The sequence below is a fragment of the Motacilla alba genome, chromosome 11, assembly GCF_015832195.1.
Source record: "Motacilla alba alba isolate MOTALB_02 chromosome 11, Motacilla_alba_V1.0_pri, whole genome shotgun sequence".
In the NCBI taxonomy this organism is placed as follows: Eukaryota; Metazoa; Chordata; class Aves; order Passeriformes; family Motacillidae; genus Motacilla; species Motacilla alba.
The window spans coordinates 8,566,782-8,587,405 of record NC_052026.1 but is presented as its reverse complement, the minus strand read 5'-3'; the positions used below and the strand labels follow the sequence as shown (position 1 = coordinate 8,587,405).

Below are 20,624 nucleotides of genomic sequence, written 5' to 3'. Positions count from 1 at the left end.
CCAAAAAGTTAAACTATTGACTTGACTGTGGTATACAGCTATCTTCTGCTTCTGAATGTCAAGGCATGAGGTATAAACAACAAATACACATTTAAATCTTGCCACTTTCTTTTAATAGAGAGCAAGAATAAAACCACACAAGTGTTAATTCCTTATTTCCACAGCTGGGAATTCAACATTTTGCAGGCAGCAGAAAATGTCAGTGGTCCTGCTGCTCCTGAATAGGGCAGGGGACCCACAGCCTCCTTCACACTCTACTTGATACCAGGGCAAGGTAAAGCCAGCACCTATTTTGGTGTTCCAGCTCAGCTCAGAGCCAGTCTGCTGTGCTCAGCATCAGGCAGGGACACGAGCAGAGCCACAATCCACGCTTTCAAAGGACTGTGGTTTTAACTGAAGCAGACAGATGATGCCTTAGGGACCAGAATAAGCAACCCAATTCAGATACCTGTTTTGATACCAGTCTTATCTGTGTGATTAGATGAACTGGTGAAGATCACTTACATATATTTATTATCTATTTACTGATGCTACACACTGTCTACATCAGTCCAACTTCGGCCATGAAGATCCATCTTCCCCTTTGTAGGCTGTAAAGGATCCTGTCTTTGTCTGAAGCTTACCCTAGACCTATTAAATAAACCAGTGTTCAAAGAGCCCCCAAAACATTTAATTTGCATATTATCATCACTTCTGCTGCTGCCTTGATTTTCCTTAGCTGTGTCAGAACAACTTTTGGAGCCTCAATCTTGTAGCTTAGCTCTTTTGTGCCAGTGTATCTCATCTGGTTTTAGTCCCTGATTTGATGCTTCTTCAAATCACTCAGAACTTGCTTTGTCTTCCATAAATGCATTAATATTCCTCTTTAACTGATATAGTTTCTACTATGCACCAATCTCATTGTGAAAATATTTTTCAAGTCATTCAGCTGATCAGTGCATAGTAAAAAATAATCTGTGCCTTCCTATTGCAAGAATAGTTTAAGATCTAAATGTCAGTCTGTTTTTTCACTTGAAGGAAAAAAACAGGGTCTAACTGATTATATTAAGAAAAACAGGTTTCTAGTGGATGCCCTATCTTCTGTATATTTATCTGCAACTTCCAGATTTGTATTTGTAGATTAAATGTTTCTTATCATTATCAACCTACAAGAAAAACCCAAAACAAAAAACAACATACTTTGGTTTTCTAATGGTCCCCAGGAAACAGATTCTGGCTGCTGCACTTGTAAAATGCAAATTCCTACACTTGGGACAGTGCTCTTGACTGAATGACCAAAGGACAGCTTTGGAGAGAAGGACCAAAGGGTCCTGGTGGACAGTAAGCTGAAGCCAGCAGTGCAGTGCCAACAGCTAACAATTAACAGGCTGTGCTGGCAGAAGCATGGCCAGCAGGACAAGAAAACCAATCACTTGCCTCTATTCAGCACCTAGGAGATCACATCTGGAGTAGTGTGTCCAGTTTTGGGCCTCAGCACAAGGCACAGTAGAGCAGGCCAAGCAGAAGGCCACTAAGATGGTTGGAGGGTGAGAGGGCGTACAAGGAACAGCTGAGAGAGCTGGGTTTATTTGGCTTGGAGAAGAGGGAAACACAATTGCTGTTTTCAGCTGCCAAGGGGGGGTTAGGAGATGGAGCCAGGCTCTTCTTGGTCGTGTGCAGTCAAAGGACAAGAGGCACATTTTGCAGCAGGGGAAAGTCCTACAAGGCACAAGGGGAAAAAATGCGTTTCCAGTGAGAGAAGTCAAGCCCTGGAAAAGGCTGTCCAGTGTTGTAGAATTTCCATTCTGAGAGGTGCTCAAGGCCTAGCACAACCTGTCTCCCAAGTCAGCCCTGCTTTGATCAGAGGACTACACTAAGAGACCTCCAGAGATCCCTTCCAATCTAGAACATCTGCAATTTAATGTAGTACCCAAGAAAATGAGAGCAGAACTTTCCACATGGAAGTCCTTTAAGTGCTCCAAACAAATACTAATACCTTTCATCAGGCTAACAGGACACTATCCTCAGTGTCTAACACCAGGATTAAAATCCACACACTGTAGGGTATTATGCCATAATCCACCTTTCCTCAGCTGTTACACTGCAGACCTCTTCACTGCCTGCCTTGCCAAATCCTGAATAACCTTTCAACTGCCCCACGCTCTTGACTCCTGGTTTTCTCTAGTTCAGCCTCAACGGCCCTTGAGCCCTCCCAATCCCATCCTCCCACTCCTTTGAGTGGCAGGCATCACATCACACACTTCCAGGAAGTACAGCTGCTTAAACTCATCTTTCCTTCCTCTGGCAATAAAATACCTTGTCAGGGTTTCAGAAAGTCAGTCATTTGCAAGTTACCAGTCAGTTCTCACATCTACTTTCTAATCTTAGAGACTGAAATCTAACAAACCAAGCAAATTTGGTCTTTTTAAGTTCCATGCTTTTAACATGGGAAAAATTTTGCCAAAAACTGGATGTCTGAGCTAAGGCAGCACATTGATAGAGGAGAAAAAAAACCTCCATTTCAAACACCAGCAAAACAAAATGCTTCTGTGTTTAGTTGTGGGTTTTTTTCTTGAAAAATGTGTATGAGGACACTTCACTCACAGAAACAAAACCAAAGCTTTTGATACATGGAAAATAGCATACAATTTGCATGAAGCAATGATATTATAAAAAAATATTTTCTGTATCTTACAGCTTAAAAATCTCCATCACAAATATTTGCAAAAGGTATTTTAAGCAAATATAAATTTACCTCAGGTAATACTTCAGTATAAAAAATATTTTCTGTTAGGTTTACTACTTCCCAGAATTCAAACTTGTGCTGATGTAGAATTACAAGGAAGACTGTAAAACAGGAGACTTAATTTTCAGAAATACCAATCAAAATAAAGACAGGGTGCTGTGTCTAAGTGTAAGATCTGCTTACACTGATTTTCACAGCAAAAAGCTATCATACAGAATTTATCATAAATGAATCTGAAAATTTTCTCCTCATGAACCTCATGAAATAACAGATCCAAGTGCTGACTGGAATCTACACATTTCTCCATTTGTCAGACACTTCTTTAGGGAAGTCTGCCATAAGTGCCTGTGCAATTCTAGGAACAGGTAAGAGCAAATATGAGCATTCTCCCACTGCTCCATTCCCTGAAATAGACCTTGAGCATTTACTTTTTTTTTTCCCCCAATCAGTCACATGACCAAGAATATTTTCAGAATTACTTCTTCACACATGTGTAGTTTTCTGACAGGGTAAATGAAGATATCCAGGCAATGACAGTGGTGCTATGTACAGACCCCAGAACCTAAAGAGCACCTTTTTACCACTCCAACAATCTCAGGGTATGCTACAGGGTTTTTATGCTGATATGTCTTTCATATTGCATCAACCCAAAAGTATAAAAATACTGAATGTTATAAAATGTAGCATAAACATCAAAGCAAAACTGCTCTGCTCAGTAAAGTTTGGAAGTTCAAAACAGTTATATTTTTTGAAAACATTACTCAATAAGGAAAACCTTAAAAGTTCCTCGATGTTTCAAGTTGGGGTTTTCCCTAGTGTCTCCTGATATGCAATGAATCTTCTCAAATTCATCTTCACATTGTCAAGAACACACAGCTGATCTGTACTATATTGTCCTTTGCCTTCTTTTCGCATCTGTAAAACCAAAAGAACACATGGTTTACAATGGAGAAGTTTCTCCTATCAGATCCCCTCGAGTTTACTGTAATTCTGTATATAGGTGTTCTAGGAGAACTCCAAGGAGCTCCCGTGTGCACATGTGGAGCTTAGCAATTATTTCTGCATGTCAATTTACTATAATGCACTGCTGCCTAAAACTAGACTAATGGCACATTATTTTATCCAAAAAATCTGACATATACACTTCTTTTCTGTGGCTTTTTATACAGAAAACCTTGCACATTTAACCTAACAACTGAAGCACCATCAGGTATGTACTTTGTGTGTACAGTGCTTAGCTTTTAGACTATGGAAGTCACTCCTCAGGCTGCATCTGACCAAAGAAACAATGTGTGGAAGGTCATTCTCTGTTTAAGTCCAGGATGTATGTAAAATCACAGGTTAGAATGCCAGCCTTGTTATTCTTGAAAATACAAGATACATGAACTGTTTTGATTAACCAAGAATGGAACAAAACCATCCAACTGCTACTGCAAGTTAAAAACCAAAGATGTCACTGTAACTTCAGAAAGGACTTTTCTTCCACCTCCAGAGACATCTGCAGGATTTTTTGTACAACTGTTTCAGAACAATACAGTGATTTGGACACCAGTAATATGATGGTGTAATGCTGATGTTGCAATGCAGGTGCTGCACTGTTACCTTGGCACATCCATGAATTTTAAGGTATTTGCTTTCCTCTAAAGTGGAGTATCAGAAAATCAAACACTTTTTTCCTGTCACCTGATAAATTAATTGTATCTTCTAGGAGCCCAAAACTCAACCTTTAACCCACACTGTGTGCTGAGGCTCTGAGCTGGCTGCCCTTGATGCCTACCCTCATTCTGAACACTGGCTGAAATTCCTTCAGTGTTGGAAGCAACTTGATCTGTAATGCTGCCCTCTCTGCTTCTTCACCATCTGCAAATACATCAAAAAGTGCATCCAAGGCTTCCCCTGCTACCACAAGAGAAGATTCCTTCATAGCAACCTCAAGAAGAAATTTTCCAATCATCTGTAATAAGAAAGAAGAATTGATTTTTCCAGTGTGCTAAAGAAAATTGAAAGAAACATCAAAATTCTTTTAAGCTTGCAATGCAAAGTTTGCTTTTTCACCTTCAGTGTTTCAGCTGTATCTTGTCCTTTTGCCAGGACACTGCCAGAAATTCCAAGGATGCTCACCACGTTCACTCTAACACTGGCATTGCTGCTTTGAATGCCAGCCTCACACAAAGCCAATAGCTGCTCAGGAGTCATACACTGGTCAGCAAGGGGAAAGGAGAGAAAGAAGGAAGACACACATAGTTACATGTTCATGGAAATTTTGAAATATGACATCTAGACACTTTTACAGAACACAGCAAATTCTTCACAGAGTCTGAGATTATGAAAACATTAGGAATTCTGAAAATGTAATTACCAAGAAATTCCATTTCCCTTTCAACTTGGTTGTTCCAGAACATACCCAAGGCTGACATGAAGTTGAAGGAAAAGTTCTGAGATTTTCACAAATTTATCTAGCTCAATAGCTGCTTCCAACTCATTACAACTTACAGCACAAAAGCCCAGATTTCAGTTTAAGGCCAGAAAGGACTAGCAGACTATCTAATATTGTGTCTTCTATAACAAATCATTATGCTTCGTTCCTGTATTCAACTCACTAATTCATATCCTACCAAGACTCAAGGACCACCAGCTAGGTGACATCAGGAAATAAAGAAGCCACATTTCTAGGTGCTAATTTTCTAAATATTTGTCATTATAACTATCTTCCAATGATACCTGTGGCTTATTGTCATTCTGGTTTTGAAATACCTTTCATCTGTTTACATGTTGAGGAGGAGATATACTAAAAAATATTCCTGTAAGGTCCATGGAAAATACAGTTAAGTTACTAATCTGTCCTTCCCGTGTTCACAACCGCTGAAATTTTAACTAAAATTATATTGGTTTGTTTCAAAAACTTTCCAGCCCAATCTCAGAGGAATTTGAACCTACCAGAGCATTTGAGTTTGAAAGTTTTTACCTGGGAGATGTTCTTTGATGCCATTGTTTGTAGGAGAGCCCTCAAAGCACTGGTTACAGCTTCCAGGAATTCTGTGTCTGTAGGGAGTTCTGTCAGAGAACAGAACCCAGAGCCAGAAGTTAAACAGTAATATGAGTGACACAGGAAGCAAAGAAATACAAATTCCTTAATCCCTTAATTGTTCCTCCAGGTACTACCACAACAGGAAAAGCTAGATTTTCAGAGACTGGTCTCTGTAGGTTGTAACCATAGTGATTTGCTTGAATTCAGCATTGACTGCATCTGGAGGTTAGAACACAGCTGGGCCTCCTTTCCAGGCATATCCCTGGTTGAGACACTGTGTGACCTAAGGGACAGTGCCAGCCACTGTCACCAGAACAGCAGCTGAAGACTGGTATCACATGGAGGCTGAACAGAGAAAACTGCAGAAGCTGACTGCATACTTCACCTCCTTTCTTCTGCCTTCTTAAGCAAGCTTTTCAGACACCCAGAGCACTGGACTCTTTCCAATTCATATAAAGAGCATGTTTTCCGGTGGTTTAATAACATTCCAGGAATGTATGACTCAAACACTGCATTATTCTTGTTTAACTACAAACTCATCAGTAGCAGCCATCACCTTCAATCTGTGTTCTGCATTTCTTGAGGCTTTTCATTTTCCTCTTAATGGGTTTATTTTCTGGACCACTCCAGATGCAGAACTTCTTGATTTATGTGCATCTCCTCCCTTCTCATGTAAACAATCAGATCTTTATGCCTCTCTTTAACTCTGTAAACCACAGAATTCCTTCTAACCACATGTTGGTGTGTTATCAGCTCTATCTGGCAGTTTTCATTACACAGCATTTAAACATGAAAAAACGGGCCTGTGCCAATTAATTAATTTTAGCATCCTTAGCTGTCTCCAGATAGCAACTTCTCCAGCTTCATCTGAGAGCTTTCATATTACAAAGCATAACATGTAGACCCAAAATACTGGAAGTTCTCTCTTCAAGCATGAGACATATTTTATGTAAACTTCCTTGGATATGTTTTCATAGATATTTTTATTCCTGCATTTTAGTGTTCCACACGCTGCACTCAGCAACAATGTTCCCATAGACTAATCACATGTCTTTAAGTACATTGAGAAAAAAGTGTGTTTTGCAGGTAGATGCATTTTCAAGCACTAATGCAGTGTCATTTTATACATCACAGCAGAGCACTACATAAGCTACTTCTATGGCTACAAATAGAGACACTTGAAGGAAGGGAAGGAAACTAAACTTCTTGAGTTTGAGAAATGACAAAGCCACACATATGCCAGACTTCAACAGAACTGTCTTAGGGAAAATGTTTTCTGACAGTTTGGAGAATTGGCAGCTTTTCCACGCTCTAAGAATCTCTCTTATTTTTTGAAAACCCATCACCACTGACCTTAAAACAAAAATTACCAGAATAGTCTGAAGAAAACAGCCTGACAGGGACCCACATCCTCAGTTTGGGATTTTTTAAGAAAACTGGGCTTTTCTTAAACATTTTTTTTTTTCAATCTTGGTTCAGCTTCTCTCATATCAGTAACAGAGAGGTCATAGCATAAACTATTCAACAGGATTATAGAAATGATGCTGCTCTCATGTATAGGATCCCAGAAAGCAGCTGGAAATGCTACCTGCTGCAGACATGATCCAGTAACACTGTACTAGCAGATGTACGGGGAGACCTTCACAGTTTGTCTATGAAATAATGCACCCTGAAGGAACTACAGTGAAGACATTCTAATGTTCATCAGGATGTATCACAGAATCTGTGAGGCTGGGAAAGACCTCTGATCAGTCCAGCCTTGTCAACCAGACACTGGCACTGAGTGCCACATCCAGTCTGTCCTTAAACATCTCCAGGGATGGTGACTCCACAGCCTCCCTGGGCAGTCCACTCCACTCCACTGTCTAAATACAGATCTAATAAATAAATAAATAAATACATACATATTTATATTCATTCTAATATAGTATTTTTAGAATAATTGAATTTATTACCTTCTCTGTTGAAATTGAACCCACAAGCAGAACTGGAAGCTGAGCAGCTTTAACACTTAGTTGTAACAACTTTGCACACTTTCTTAGCTAAGCCATCATAAGCATAAAGCATGTCCTGGGGACTAGGTGGCTGCTCTCTTTTCTACTGAAGCATGAACATTCTTGAGATTTTTGCACCAATTGCTTTTGCCATAATTTGGTAAGATTACTAGGGAAAATTATGTGAAAGACTGTGCTAACATGTTTTGTTTTCACATCTCCTTAGGCTAGTTAGGGCATTTAAAAAGAAAATGTCCCATCTTCTTCATGCTTGTCTGATTGCTGAAAAACTGTTATTACCACAAATTACCAAAATCAAGCAAACAGTTCTGGTCTCCCAACAAGGCAGTGTTAATCCACTCAGAGACTTTCTGTGTAGACCCAAACGTGAAGCAGGTTCTTGCACTATGAGCAGACTTGCTCAAGGTGCAGTTTGGATAAACATATTTTAACAGGGTACACTGTCATGTCAGTACACTGCCAACATTTAGTATCCTTATCTTGAAGGACCAGAGGGATAAAGTTAGTAATAAACAGCATTGGAACATAACCCCCATGGCTACCTTGTATCTAGATGATCAGCAAAGGGGTCAGCAAGACCCCTTTACTAAACAGCTTACCTGTTTTAGAAAAGATCAGCTGTGAGAGATGCTGTGCAAGCGACTGAAGTGCTGAAGCTCCCCCAAGACAATCCACATCTGACACCAACAAAATGCTCTGAAGACATGTTAAAGCTCTACACTGCACTGCATTCAGTCTGAAACAAATAAAAAACACACTGAGCAGGTATTTTTGAACAAACCCATTGAAATATAAAGAGGAATCTTGAATTTAATAAGGCTGTGATCCAGTATGCAGTTCACAAAAACATTTTTATCTTTTTATTCAAAATCATCTATCAGATCTGCCAGTTTCCAGATCTTAAGAGCAGCCCAAAGATGGACAATCCTTTTAAGAGTTCTAAAACAACTGAATATACATGAAAAACAGTAAGAGAGACAATGAAATGCCTACTTTTTAATTAATGGTTTCCAAGACGGATTGTGCGTACAGATGTCTAGAGCAACACTGTTCGGAAAAGCAGTTTTTTCAAGAATCTGAGGAGGGGAAAAAGAAAGATTTAGCAATAAAGCCCTTTTTTCCTTTTTTTTTTTGTTATAGCGTGTTCAGAGGGAAGACTGAAATTTTAGCTTAATGTCAAACAGATACTTCAAACTGCATATTTCAAAGTTTTCCACATAGCAAATATCTTGCCTGCTAGAAATTTGCCAGAATTTTCTTCTATCACTTAAATGGTGCAATTAAATTATACACTGGGTTTAACATAGAATATTTAAAGTGTTGAACTGTACTAACAACAGGTGATTTTCTAGGTCTCTGCTATTCTTTCTTCTTTAGCTCTTTCTTCTTATATATTCTGCTACAGGATTTTCAAATAGCTGCAAGTCTGGAAGGCCTTGCCACGAGACTCTGGCTATTAAATACAAAAACCCTTCAAAGTTTTCACCTCGCACCTTGATGTCTGAGCTCAGAATTCCACAATGCTGCTGAGCTAACACAGTAACTGATTCAAATAACAAACTTCACCTTTACAACCCCAAATAAAAATGAGCAAAACAACTCTGAAACAAAAATATCTGATTTCCTGTCAGTGCCAAATACTGTATTTCAGACACTTTGTATAAAACAGGGGGAGAGGAACTTGCACTTTTTCAGTGCTGACTGTTGCCATTCATTAATGTTACTTCCACCTCATTTAGCTAATACAGAAATCTGGCTGTCACGCTTCAGCCAAGTTTCCCTTCTTTCTGTGGGGAATCTTTTTCATGTCCAAATCAAGGAATAACAACCTTTGTATTTTGGGGGGAAAAATTTTAAAAAGACCTCCCAGATTTTTGATTCCTATTCTCACTAACATGAGCAAATTATTTAGGTCATGCAATGATGCACAATCTCTAGGCCAAAAAAGTGAGGCCAAACTCACATTAAAAAATACTCCCTTTCTCCAGGTGGATTGGAGTAATTTGTTTGCCTAACCTGGGATACAAAGCAGGAACAAGAGAAAGACCGTAACGTGTTGGAAATAATACAGAAGACAATACCTTCTTTGGAATGAGGTTGTTCAGAAACGCTGAGTTAACTTCATCAGAGAGGCACAGGGGTGACAGCAGCAGCCCACTCCCCTCGTCGTATGAGTTTTCCATGAACAAGTCACTCTCATCACTGCTGGAGAGCTCTTCCCACTCATCATCAGAGGGATCTGAGAACACAAGACAGATTTGTAAAGGTAACAGCCCTCAAGCAACAGGTATCCTACTTCCCAACTGAAATTGGCTTCTCCAAACATCTTGGTTTAGGAATCTTTAAGTTCTTGGGCTCTGACAAACTCCTCACAAACCAAGTGCCATTAAGTGACAGTTCTAAATATTTTATTTAAAATATTTTATACTCACTGAGGCACAAATATTCTCATGAGAGGTTTTTCACACGTGGGCACGTTAATCGCTGATATTAACAATGGGCTGTTTAAAAATATCAAAAAAATGTACAGAAGAAACATTTCATAAAGATTTCCTAAGATTTCCTAAGATTTTAACTTGGATTGCACCACTTCATTTTCTGAGGTTGATTCAAGCATGCAAATACAACAGTTTAACATAACTTGTTTACTAACTGCAGTCAGTTTAAGGTAATTGTTTCCTCTGGCAATACTGAAGCCACAGACAGATGTCCTCTGCCTGGGCAGTAACTGGGCTGGATGAAGATGTTACTGTCTCCACAGCAAGGTCAGTTGAAACAAAATGATGACAGCAAAGAAAGCCAAATAATCTCTGATAGTCATTTCAAACAACATATTTCACATAAATTAAACTAGGTTTATAATCTTAAACCTGAACTAGGCTACTTACATGACTTATTCTACTAGCAGATCTTTAAGGGCGATATGGTGAGAGGAGTTGAACTTCTTTTACCAACAGGCTACTGTGTGAATAATCTGTCCACCGCTGAAGGGGGACTTTGGCTGAGAAGTACAATCTAAAATCACCCTCATTTATATTTGAACTCGTCTATCTACATCCACTGAGTTCACACTCATTTAGCTGAAGTTTCTTTAAATCTGGTTATATTTTAACTAGTGTTTACCCAAGTCCTAAGTCTACAGGTTGGACTGATCCTCCTTTCCAGCAGATGAAAGCTCTATGTACATAGGTCAGGATATTTAACTATTGTGACAAAAAAACCAAACACCTATCATATTCACACCCAAGTAATTTTGTTTAACAATACAGATTCTCATGAGATATAGGTCCTGTAGTAACTACAGGAACAGCCATGCACTTCTGTGGCAAAAGATAAATTCACCATAAATACAGCAACAAAGATCCAAATGAATGCATTTCACTTGTACTGCACAAGTTAAGAATTTATTTGAAGGTGATGGTTATGGTTTATCAGATGTAAGGTAACTCATCAAGGTGTAGCAACTTGACCACACAGGCATCTTATGGGAATATCCAGTTAATTCTACAGCCATAACTCGCTGGTGTTAATAGCCTTTGCATGAGAAAATGGTTGCCTTTCATGCTTTACCAAACCATGGCAGCAAAAAACATGGAAACAAAGCAAGACATCCTGCTTTCAGTCTCTTGCCTCCTCTAAAAAATTCCTTCTGCATCTTTAGAAAACAAAGAAAGCAAAAAACATCCCTTGAACACTAATTGATAACAATATAAGCTGACAATGCAATTCAGCAATAACAAAGACAGCAGCTGTCATAAGTTGACAGTGAGTGACCAGGGCAGAGCAGGAACTGGGATCTGGAACACTGGCTAGTGTACAGCATAACTATGCTCAGGTTTCTTCTAATGTTCTAGGAAACAGAGGCATTTCCAGCAGCAATCCCATCTTACCTACCACTGGTGACCCAAGAACTACAAACTGGACAGTGCAGGAGTCCCTTGGCTTCTTGCCCAGCGCCCATCAAAGAGAAGCACTCTGCTCATTCCAAGCACTGGCCAGGGCTCAGTACAACACATCCCTCGCCAGCCTGGTAATTCCTCTCAGTTCTGTTGCAAGCTGAGTGTTTTCATGAACTCAGAATAATGGCTAAAGTTATTTTAGTCCTCAAATAATTTGAAAATTAAATGAACAGCTGCCTCTGGATTCCTCCTAATTTCTAGAGACTGTCTGCCCATGAATGGGTAAAGTACTGTAGCAAAATACAACACAATCAATCTTACATTACACTGAGTGAATGGCAGAATATGCAGCTTATCCACAAGAGATTTTCCAATTAAAGGGGAAAGCTTATGAATTACAGCTCATTAGATGAGAAATGCAGTTATGAAAGGAGCTTCATACACTAGGTGCAGAATTTCCTTGTGCTGTAAGAGAAAAAAAAAGTTACCATTGGGAATAACTGGGTATTACTGTGGATTTTTAAAGAACCTGAACATTTTACTCAGTTACTTTCTACACAATTACTCCTGCATCAGGCTGAAACTACAATAGCAGTCAAAGTTTTCAGGTTTTGGAGGGTTTAGGGGATTAGTTTTGTTTGTTGGTTGGCTTTATGAAATAGAATTTGATAATCTCTCATTTGTTTTCCTGAAGATTAGAAGAAAAGCTATCAGAACAGAGTTTCAGAGTTCATAAAAGATACAGAATATCTATACCCTACTCCTCTCCAAATAACAGCTTCTCTTTCTCCTCCTCCTCAAGGCTCATAAAGGCAGAACTCTGGAAGCCAAGATCTACATTGTTGCCAGAGATGCATGCAAAAGTTGTCCCTGCTCCTAATTTTGCAACACTTGTAGTATCAAAACTAAATCAAAGGTATAAGATTTATCTTTAGATATAAAAACCTTTAGATATAAAAATCTTTATAAAAAGATTCATCTTTATGCTTTAAAAAAATTGATGGCCCATCCTGCAATCAGATTCATACACATCAGAAGAACAGTCAGACCTCACTCTAACTGAACAAAGATTTTGCTTTAGGAAAATATCTCTCTGGCACGAGTGCTTTTTTGTTTGTTCTTAAATGCTGGCACATGCAGTGTCACACAAAAAAAAAAAATTAAGCAACATAAGTCACTTAAATGAAGAAAAAACAATTAAATTAGTAACAGAAATGACAACCTACTTTGCCACCAGATGAGGGTATCAGGGACAATATGCCCATGGGCATTTGCCCATAAAAACTCAGATGACTAAACAGCAAACTAAAGGTGACCTACACAGAAACAAAACACACCCCAACACTTGCAATGAACGAAACTCCTACAAACCTTCACTGCAGCACATATTAACAATGATTTCCAGAGCAGTCTGCTGAGCCGTCAGTAAAGCTGTCACTTCTTTCAGCTCCCACTTATCAGACTAAAAAATTAAAAACATGAACCAAATTTGATTTTGGAAAACAACATTTAAGCACCATTCAAAGTATCCAAGCTGTCAGTTAAAAATACAGTCCCAGCCATTTCCTCTTCTCAGTCTACATCCAAACTTGAAAAAACCCCCGAAACACAAACCCAAGCAGAATTATCTACCATCTTTCTGTTGGACGTTGCAGAGCAGATTTTATTCTCAAGGAATGCCACTTGCACTAAAGTTGTCCAAAAGCCAGTCAGCCACACTTACTGGAAGTAAATCTGAAACGTCATTTTCTCTTCTGAGTTTTCCTTTTGGTATTTCTTCCATGTTATCATCTTCACTCAAAACACAGTTTTCTGTAGTATCACTCATGTTTTCTTCAGTTTCTGGCTCCACAGCAAGTTTTAACCTGTTTTTTTCAGCTTCGTTCATACGAATAATAGTTTCACCGGCGTCTATTGCCAATGATTCTGAAAATATCTTCAGGATTGCATTAACTGTGCTTCCCAGGCTGCCTGGTGGAATGGTATCCTTTATATTCCAGATAGTGCCTAAATATGAGGTAACCAAATTATATAAATTATTAAAGTGCTCAATTCCCAGCTCTGTAATAGCCATTTTGTAAGGACACAGCCTCCACTATTTAAAATAATTGGTGCTTTTTCTCACTATAAATGTTCAAATCATTAGTCTACAGATTTCTGGGGGTTTCTGTATAACATTTCATATACTAATCTCTAATAATTGTTACGACTACATCTTAAGCTCAAGTAAATTTCAGCATGTAAATATTTAGAATATTTATGTGGAGTGACCTTGGTGTCACTCTGTACCTGAGACAACAAATCCACATGCGAGAATCATTTTTCAAGGAGTCTCAAAATTATTTATTACACTCCAGTATCAAAAATCATCATGGTTAAACATGTGAGGTAACAAGAATTCAAGGTAGAGAATCTGAGGTTAAAAAAAACTTACAGCCAGTAAGATCAAAACAACTCCTGTACCACTTATTATTGACTCATTTAACTGTTAAAACCTAAATGAGCAGTTAAAGTGGGCTATCACACTGAGCAGGGGCTGAATTCAGAATTAAGCATTTAAGTCAGTTTTAAAACTAGTTGCAAATATCTATTTGCAGTTCCAAAAGGCAGATATAACCTCACAAACCATCTGTACAGGCCTTGACAATCAGATATCCAGACCACAGCAGAGAAGACTAAGCCTTCTGTCCTTCCCAGCCTCCTTCACCTGCCACGCTCCCCATCTCAAAGCAGTGAACCCCCCTGAGCACTGTACCTGCTATCAGTGTTCTCAGAAGGATGTGCTTCATGGTGCTCTCTGGACTCAACATCACTGTTTCCAGTATTTGCTGTGCAGAGGCATTAAATGAAGAAAGAAGATCTGGATTATCTTCCGTCACTGCCTGCAAGCAGTTTGCTGCAGCAAACAACGAGAGCAAACATAATTAACAAACCCAGTAGTAGCTTTTGCTCTGCTAATGAGAAACCATTATCTTCCTGAAAGCTGGACTAATGAAATGCTGACACAGGAAAAAAATTTCATGCAGCATCATGTTGTAATGGTCTGACACAGTGCTTCACAAGCTGTGTTTTGGATTAAAGGAGTGGCAAACCCATACATAAAACAGGTGAGGATGATACCACATCAGCCATGGAATTGGATGTATTAATTTCAGCTACTCAAAATGAAATTTATCCATTATATACTGACAATGGACAACATAAAAAAATGTTGGAAGCACACATGGTTCTGTATGACCATTATGAAACTATAATAACAATAATACTGATAAAACCAGACTGAAAGTGATTGGAATCGTTTGGGGTTTCTTCAAAATGACTCAACCAATTAAACCTTCCATTACCAAAACATGAAAACAAAATGAAAAACACAGCCTCCCTCTAAAGCCCTATTCCCACAATTTTTTCTTCCAATGTAACCACCAATAAGCCATTCTCTTTTGGACTGAAAACAAGCACAACAGATGTCAACTTCTTTATGATGTGCTGCTCAAAAATGCATTTACAGTCTTACACTCAGTGCAAAATTAAGCAGTGCTAAAGTGGGTCCATTATGCAATGAATGCGTTACATTCATACAATTAAAAAAAAAAAAGTATCTTTAAAGCCTTATCTTCTCTTTTTACCACTTACCTACTGAAATAGCCAGATCCACATTTGTGGCAAATTTCTTCATGTAATGTAACACAGCCTCCAGACATCCTTCTTTATTGAATATGTACAGGGCAGTATTGTTGCATTCACTAATGTATGGAAAAGATCAATCAAATGTTTTTTCCAGGGAAAAAAAAGTACTATAGCAACATCTTAAGCACCCCACACTTGTTATTACTCACATTTTTAAAAGCTGCCTAAGAATTATGCATTAGGCAAAGAGCTACCCTTCATTATTGAGGTTATGATCAACTCTAGACAAGATGCTGAAAGAGAAGCTGCAATATCCTGGACACTTTTGAGGAAAGCTGGCTTGTGCCAGCTGCTTCCTCACGGAGTGTTCAGAGTTCATCTGGGAGCCAAACTACAGGCTCCTGCTGGAGTGTGGAAGGCAGCTCAGAGCTGTGGGCTGCAAGCCAGCCCAGGGCTTCCTGCAGCCACAGGAGACTTCACCCACAAACCCACTGCCAGCAGAGTGGGCTGCTGCCTCACATGAGTACCCACTCACTCCAAAAATGACTGCTCTTACCATTCAGAAATGCATTTACTTTCATTATCCAACAGTGGGATTTGTGTTTCTTCAAGTTCTCACAGCTACTGTCTCTTTTAAATTGATATACTGATACAAGACCAATTCAAACTGAAAAAAGCACAGGAGCTAACTAGCTACAAGGGTCTTCAAAACTTTAATTTTGAAAATATTATGTCTCAGCATCAATGCCAGCCCTAATTTTATCAGTATCAAACTTAGCAACGAAACAAGCAGTTCACATTCATTACCACAAAGTTCAAAACACTGAAGTGATTTACATCACACTTAATGATCATACTTCCTGTTCTCAAGCACTGACTAAAAAGCAAAAAAAAATATGAACACACAACATTGCTGAGTCAGTTACAAAGGGACATGTATTCTGTGCAAGATGCTGAACAAGGGGTTTATCTACTGTTCTAGATTCAAATACCTTAAAAAATAAATATCCCAGTTTAGAAATAAGGCCTCAAGCCAGCAGCCATATCACAAAGACAGGCATAGAGGCAGTTCCACTGAGGCACTGCACAGTGCTAAACAAAATCCTGTATGCAAAGTGTACAGTGTGACAAAAAATTAAGAGAAACAACACAAAGTTCAAGGAGAACTTTTGGAACAGATTTGTATCACTTCAATATTTACAGTAATTTCTGTATTAATAGTGTTGCCATTTCTCTTCCTTCACCTGGTCTTTCCAATGTAAACTACTAATAGAACAATTTACATTTTCTCACATAATAAAGTAAATTTTTATCAGTGTCTCAGTAACTAAGGGATAGTTTCCCCAAACAGTTAATACCAATTTTTGGGATGACCTGCCAAGGAAGGAAGTAGTATAAAAACTCCTCATATTCCTAGAGCACTGACCCACTGATCAGAATGTCATTTTCTCTGTTTATTGTATTGTGATATGGATCTGCAGGAAATACATGCAAGAAGCCACAACCCAAACAACATACTATGAAAGGACATGTTCAGAAAACAGGATCAGAACTCAAGATGAAGAACCAGTAGAAAAAAGAATTTGTTACTCTTCTAAAACTAATTACCAACTTCGTGCACTTTTAGAATACTTCACTTAAAAAAAGTAAACTCTACTAGAGGATAAACTTTTATTTCAGATGAGATGAGGGCTCATCATTATTAAAGCAAGGTACATGTAGGAGCAACACAATCAGAATCAGCAAATAAATGCATCTTCCCATGCCAGGACAACCATTTCTTTTCTGCCTCAATTACCACACTCCTTTTCAGGAACAATTTAATTTGGCTAAAATGCCATTGTTTACACAGTACTTACCATATATTCCACAGCAAATTAATAGCCTCATTGGCTATGTCTTCAATATAGTTTTTGTTCATCCCTCTGCATTTCTTTGGAGACAGCTGGTTTGCATCCAGTCCAGTGCTGCACTACAACCAAACAAAAGAAGCGGGGTTGGGAAATAAAGCCATAAAGCATATCAAGCCATAAAGAGAAGCAAAACTTTAAAGTATTATCAGCCCTGAGTGGAGAGATCCTCTCGTGCAGTGTTTATTACCAGAACACCTGACTAGTTTCCTTTCTTTATGAAAACTTGAACCATTGATAACTTTTCTCTTGTGGAAAGACTCTTACAGTACTTGCTTTGCAGTTAGTCTTTAGAAGCACTTTCTACAAAAAATAAAAAATATACTTGGGAATTTTACAACCTGAAGTACTGTTTCTTGCTAATAGTCTGTATGGAGCTGTCAACAGTTGTTTCTAACCACAAAGATTAACTCAGCTAATACCTTACTATGCTCTATAGTAATGCTATGACTCGTATTTTAAAATGGGGAAGAAACATACAGAAAATGATGATATTGCTCAAGGTTGCTCATACAAAGACAGCAGGTAAGAGAAATCAGTGCAATATCCAAACTGCACTGCAACACCTGGACCAAACAAAGAATACAAATTCAGTACAGGTCATTCTATAATAACTACCCAGCTCTACATCCAAATACCCATTGAGACATAACTGCTCACCAAAAAAACCTCCCTGGAATAATGCTGCAACATAAATGAAGGACCTTGATTCTCGCTGACAGAATAAACTTAACTGACATTACAGACCCAAAATCTCCAGACCTTTCACTCAAAAATCATCCTAGGTAGCAAACCTCACCATGGACACAAGTTAGCTGGCCAGGAGCCAGAAGGCAGTGGTTAGAAACCTCTGGAATAACTTCTGTATCACTAAACCTATCAAAACATTCTTTTAAAAGATCTTTCAAGTACCTTATTGTATTAACAACTACAAAAATAGAACTATTTTTGTGTATGGGACAATTCAATGGCTAGATCAGGTTTAAAATCAAAGTAAAAATAAGCACACCTCTTTCAGAAGTGCAACCAGGGGTGTCATGATATCGTTGGTCACCATGTCATCACAGACATCAAATCCTCCACAAGCACTCAGATTTCTAGGGAAAACAAAAACATCAATGCTTTGGAGGAGATACAATACTTTACAAGAATGTTTCAAAAAACCCATGCATTTGATATTCTTCTCTAAATGTTATGTACTTTTTGTTTTAAACTCAATTTGCTTAAATTGAGTGGCTTTAGTCTTCTTTACCTCAGTAACACAAGAGAATAGCTTTGGAGTTAAAAATAAACCTTATTTCCATTTATTCATGAATTAGAAAGCTTATCTGTACTAAAACATCACGACACAAAATGCCATCCAAACTGCACTCAAGTCTCTCTATTTCCTCATAAAGCCATGCATTTCATAAAGCCTGGTCCTGACACTGAAGTCTCACAGAGCAAGAAAAGCCCCTCTCTCGCAGACTTCAGCTGATGTAGGCATAGTTCCTCAGACCACAATTAAAGCAAGAGAGGCTGGCACTCCAGGTCACAGCTGTCACCAGCAGAGCCCCAGTTTCCCCCTGTGCCAGGATCCCCCACTGCACCTGAGCGGCAGCGAGTGCTTACCGGAGAGCACCTGCAGCTGTCTCCCGAACAGCCAGGCTGTGATCCATCAGCAAGGGCCCCAGGCAGCGCACCACGTCCCGCTGCACAAAGGCTGGGATGACGTGCTTCTGCTGCAGCAGCTTGGAAATGCTGGCACAGGCATACTCCCTCACTTCAGCACTGGGATGCTGCAGCTGTGGACACACAGAGCACATCACACTGAGGGAAAAGGGAGCTGGAGGGTTTTACCGAGAGCAAAGATTGATCAGGGCACTGTGGCTCCATTTTAGTGCTCCTGAATGGAAGCAGGAACTTTTTAACTTCCATGAAAGCTTATAAATCCTTGCCCGGGTTATGTGTGTTAACTTTATGACTAGATAAAGGCTATTCTGGGTATTTGACAAGACAGCCATAGTCCAGACACAGATTTGACACTAGCTGGCACTGGTGAGACCTCAAATAGAATGTATTAAAAAAAGGACTGAAGTGGGGGGGAAAATATTGTCAATGAAGTATAACAGACCTAACACATGTCACCATAAAGAAAAGCCGAAGAAACATAAAAACCAAAAAAAATTGTACCCTTTAAATTAAAAGCATCTGCGTAACAGCAAGAAACAAGTGCTCCCTACATTCCCCAAGACAATGTTCACACGTGCTGTAACAAGAGTTTTAGGTGAGATACAACTACAAATTGCAAAAATAATAACACCTGGAAGTGCATATCCTGGAAGGCCATGGAGTTTGTTGAAAACCTAGCAGATAACATGTGTTGAAGAGTGGTAACATCAGATTCTGCCTCTATTGAAAAAGGTGTCTCAGCTCAGCCTCACTGTGGCATTATTTATTCTCTCTTCCCCTCTCTCTCCTAAATAGGTTTCCCAGAAGAATAATCAATCAGTGATCTGTTCAATGAATTAGGTTGGGTGAAGTGAGCAAAGAGGATTTAATTTCTTAAAGGAAAACGGATTTTTGCTTCTGATTCTAAAGTCACACCTGCAGAATATTTACATCAGTTTTTACCTGCAATACTTAAGCCAGGACTATGGCCTACGAGTGGCCAAACCCGGTCTTTTTCAGCATTTTCTATCCCTCGTTCCTTACATGTGGCTCTTGAACACTTGGCTCTGGCCGCCTGTAGAAGTCTGCGGCCAGGGAGACCGAACGCAGCCCCCGCAGGGCCGAGGGGCGCGGAGCTCGCCCGGGCCGCCGCCGCAGCGCGGGCGGTGCCGGTGCCGCCCCGCCGGGCCGCGCGGCCGTGACGCCGCGGGAGCGACGGCCGGGAGGGGAGGGAGCGGAGCGGAGGGAGGGGCGGCCCCGCGCGGCCGCTCGGCTCCTTCCCGCCGGGGGCGGGACCGGGACCGCGCCAGGGCCCTCGCCCCGCACCGCCGCGGGGGAAGCCGAGGCCTCGCCCCCCACGCCCGGCCCCGGAGCCCCCGCCGCTGCCCCGGTCCGGAGCGGGGCTCCCGCCGAGCCCGCCCTCGCCCGCCGCCCGCACCTTCTCCAGCAGCTCCGCCGCCGCCTCCTCCTCGGGGCCGCGCTCGCCGTCGCGCTGCTGCGCGGGCCCGGCGGGGGCGCGGGGCGCCCTGCGGAACCGCCGCGCCCGGCTCTTGCCCATGGCTGCGCTCGGCGCCGGCGCGCCCACGTGTGCGGCCCCGCGCAGGCGCCGCGCCCGCCCCGCGCCGCACAGCCCGCCCCGCCCCGCCCCGCCCCGGCGGCAGCCGCGCCCGACCCCCGCCGGCCCTGCCCGCACCCACCGCAGCGAGTGAGGACACCGCGCCTACTGCGCTCAAACAAGAAAATTATCAATAGAAACAGTTTCCTCTAAGG

The 20,624-nt window shown here is 40.4% G+C and overlaps 1 protein-coding gene across 5 annotated transcripts; it reads right to left on the bottom strand.

The window, feature by feature from the left end:
* Window positions 1-1,153: 1,153 nt before the first annotated feature.
* Window positions 1,154-20,449, bottom strand: HEATR3 (HEAT repeat containing 3). 5 transcript variants are annotated; one of them, XM_038148042.1, is made up of 16 exons: window positions 20,293-20,433; window positions 18,816-18,988; window positions 18,214-18,301; window positions 17,154-17,266; window positions 15,301-15,410; window positions 14,423-14,563; window positions 13,391-13,674; window positions 13,039-13,129; window positions 9,850-10,007; window positions 8,762-8,844; window positions 8,368-8,504; window positions 5,691-5,779; window positions 4,781-4,924; window positions 4,503-4,679; window positions 3,501-3,640; window positions 1,154-1,698 (listed from the first exon to the last, which is right to left on the bottom strand). In XM_038148042.1, exons 1-15 carry the CDS (start codon window positions 20,410-20,412, stop codon window positions 3,521-3,523), a joined length of 2,028 nt encoding a protein of 675 aa, XP_038003970.1. In that variant the 5' UTR covers window positions 20,413-20,433; the 3' UTR covers window positions 1,154-1,698; window positions 3,501-3,520. The 5 variants fall into 5 exon arrangements, with proteins under 5 accessions (XP_038003970.1, XP_038003968.1, XP_038003971.1 ...); XM_038148040.1 differs by lacking the exon at window positions 1,154-1,698 and having other exon boundaries at window positions 3,326-3,640; window positions 20,293-20,449; XM_038148043.1 differs by lacking the exons at window positions 1,154-1,698; window positions 20,293-20,433 and adding an exon at window positions 19,818-20,078 and having other exon boundaries at window positions 3,326-3,640.
* Window positions 20,450-20,624: the final 175 nt, after the last annotated feature.

Excerpts from the sequence above, each read along its gene's own strand:
- HEATR3 (XM_038148040.1), bottom strand. The coding sequence starts at position 20,412 with ATGGGCAAGAGCCGGGCGCGGCGGTTCCGCAGGGCGCCCCGCGCCCCC. Across the intron at positions 8,845-9,849 it reads ACAACCTCATTCCAAAGAAG|ATTCTTGAAAAAACTGCTTT; the intron begins GTATTGTCTTCT and ends TCCCCTCCTCAG. Across the intron at positions 3,641-4,502 it reads AGCCAGTGTTCAGAATGAGG|ATGCGAAAAGAAGGCAAAGG; the intron begins GTAGGCATCAAG and ends TTGGTTTTACAG.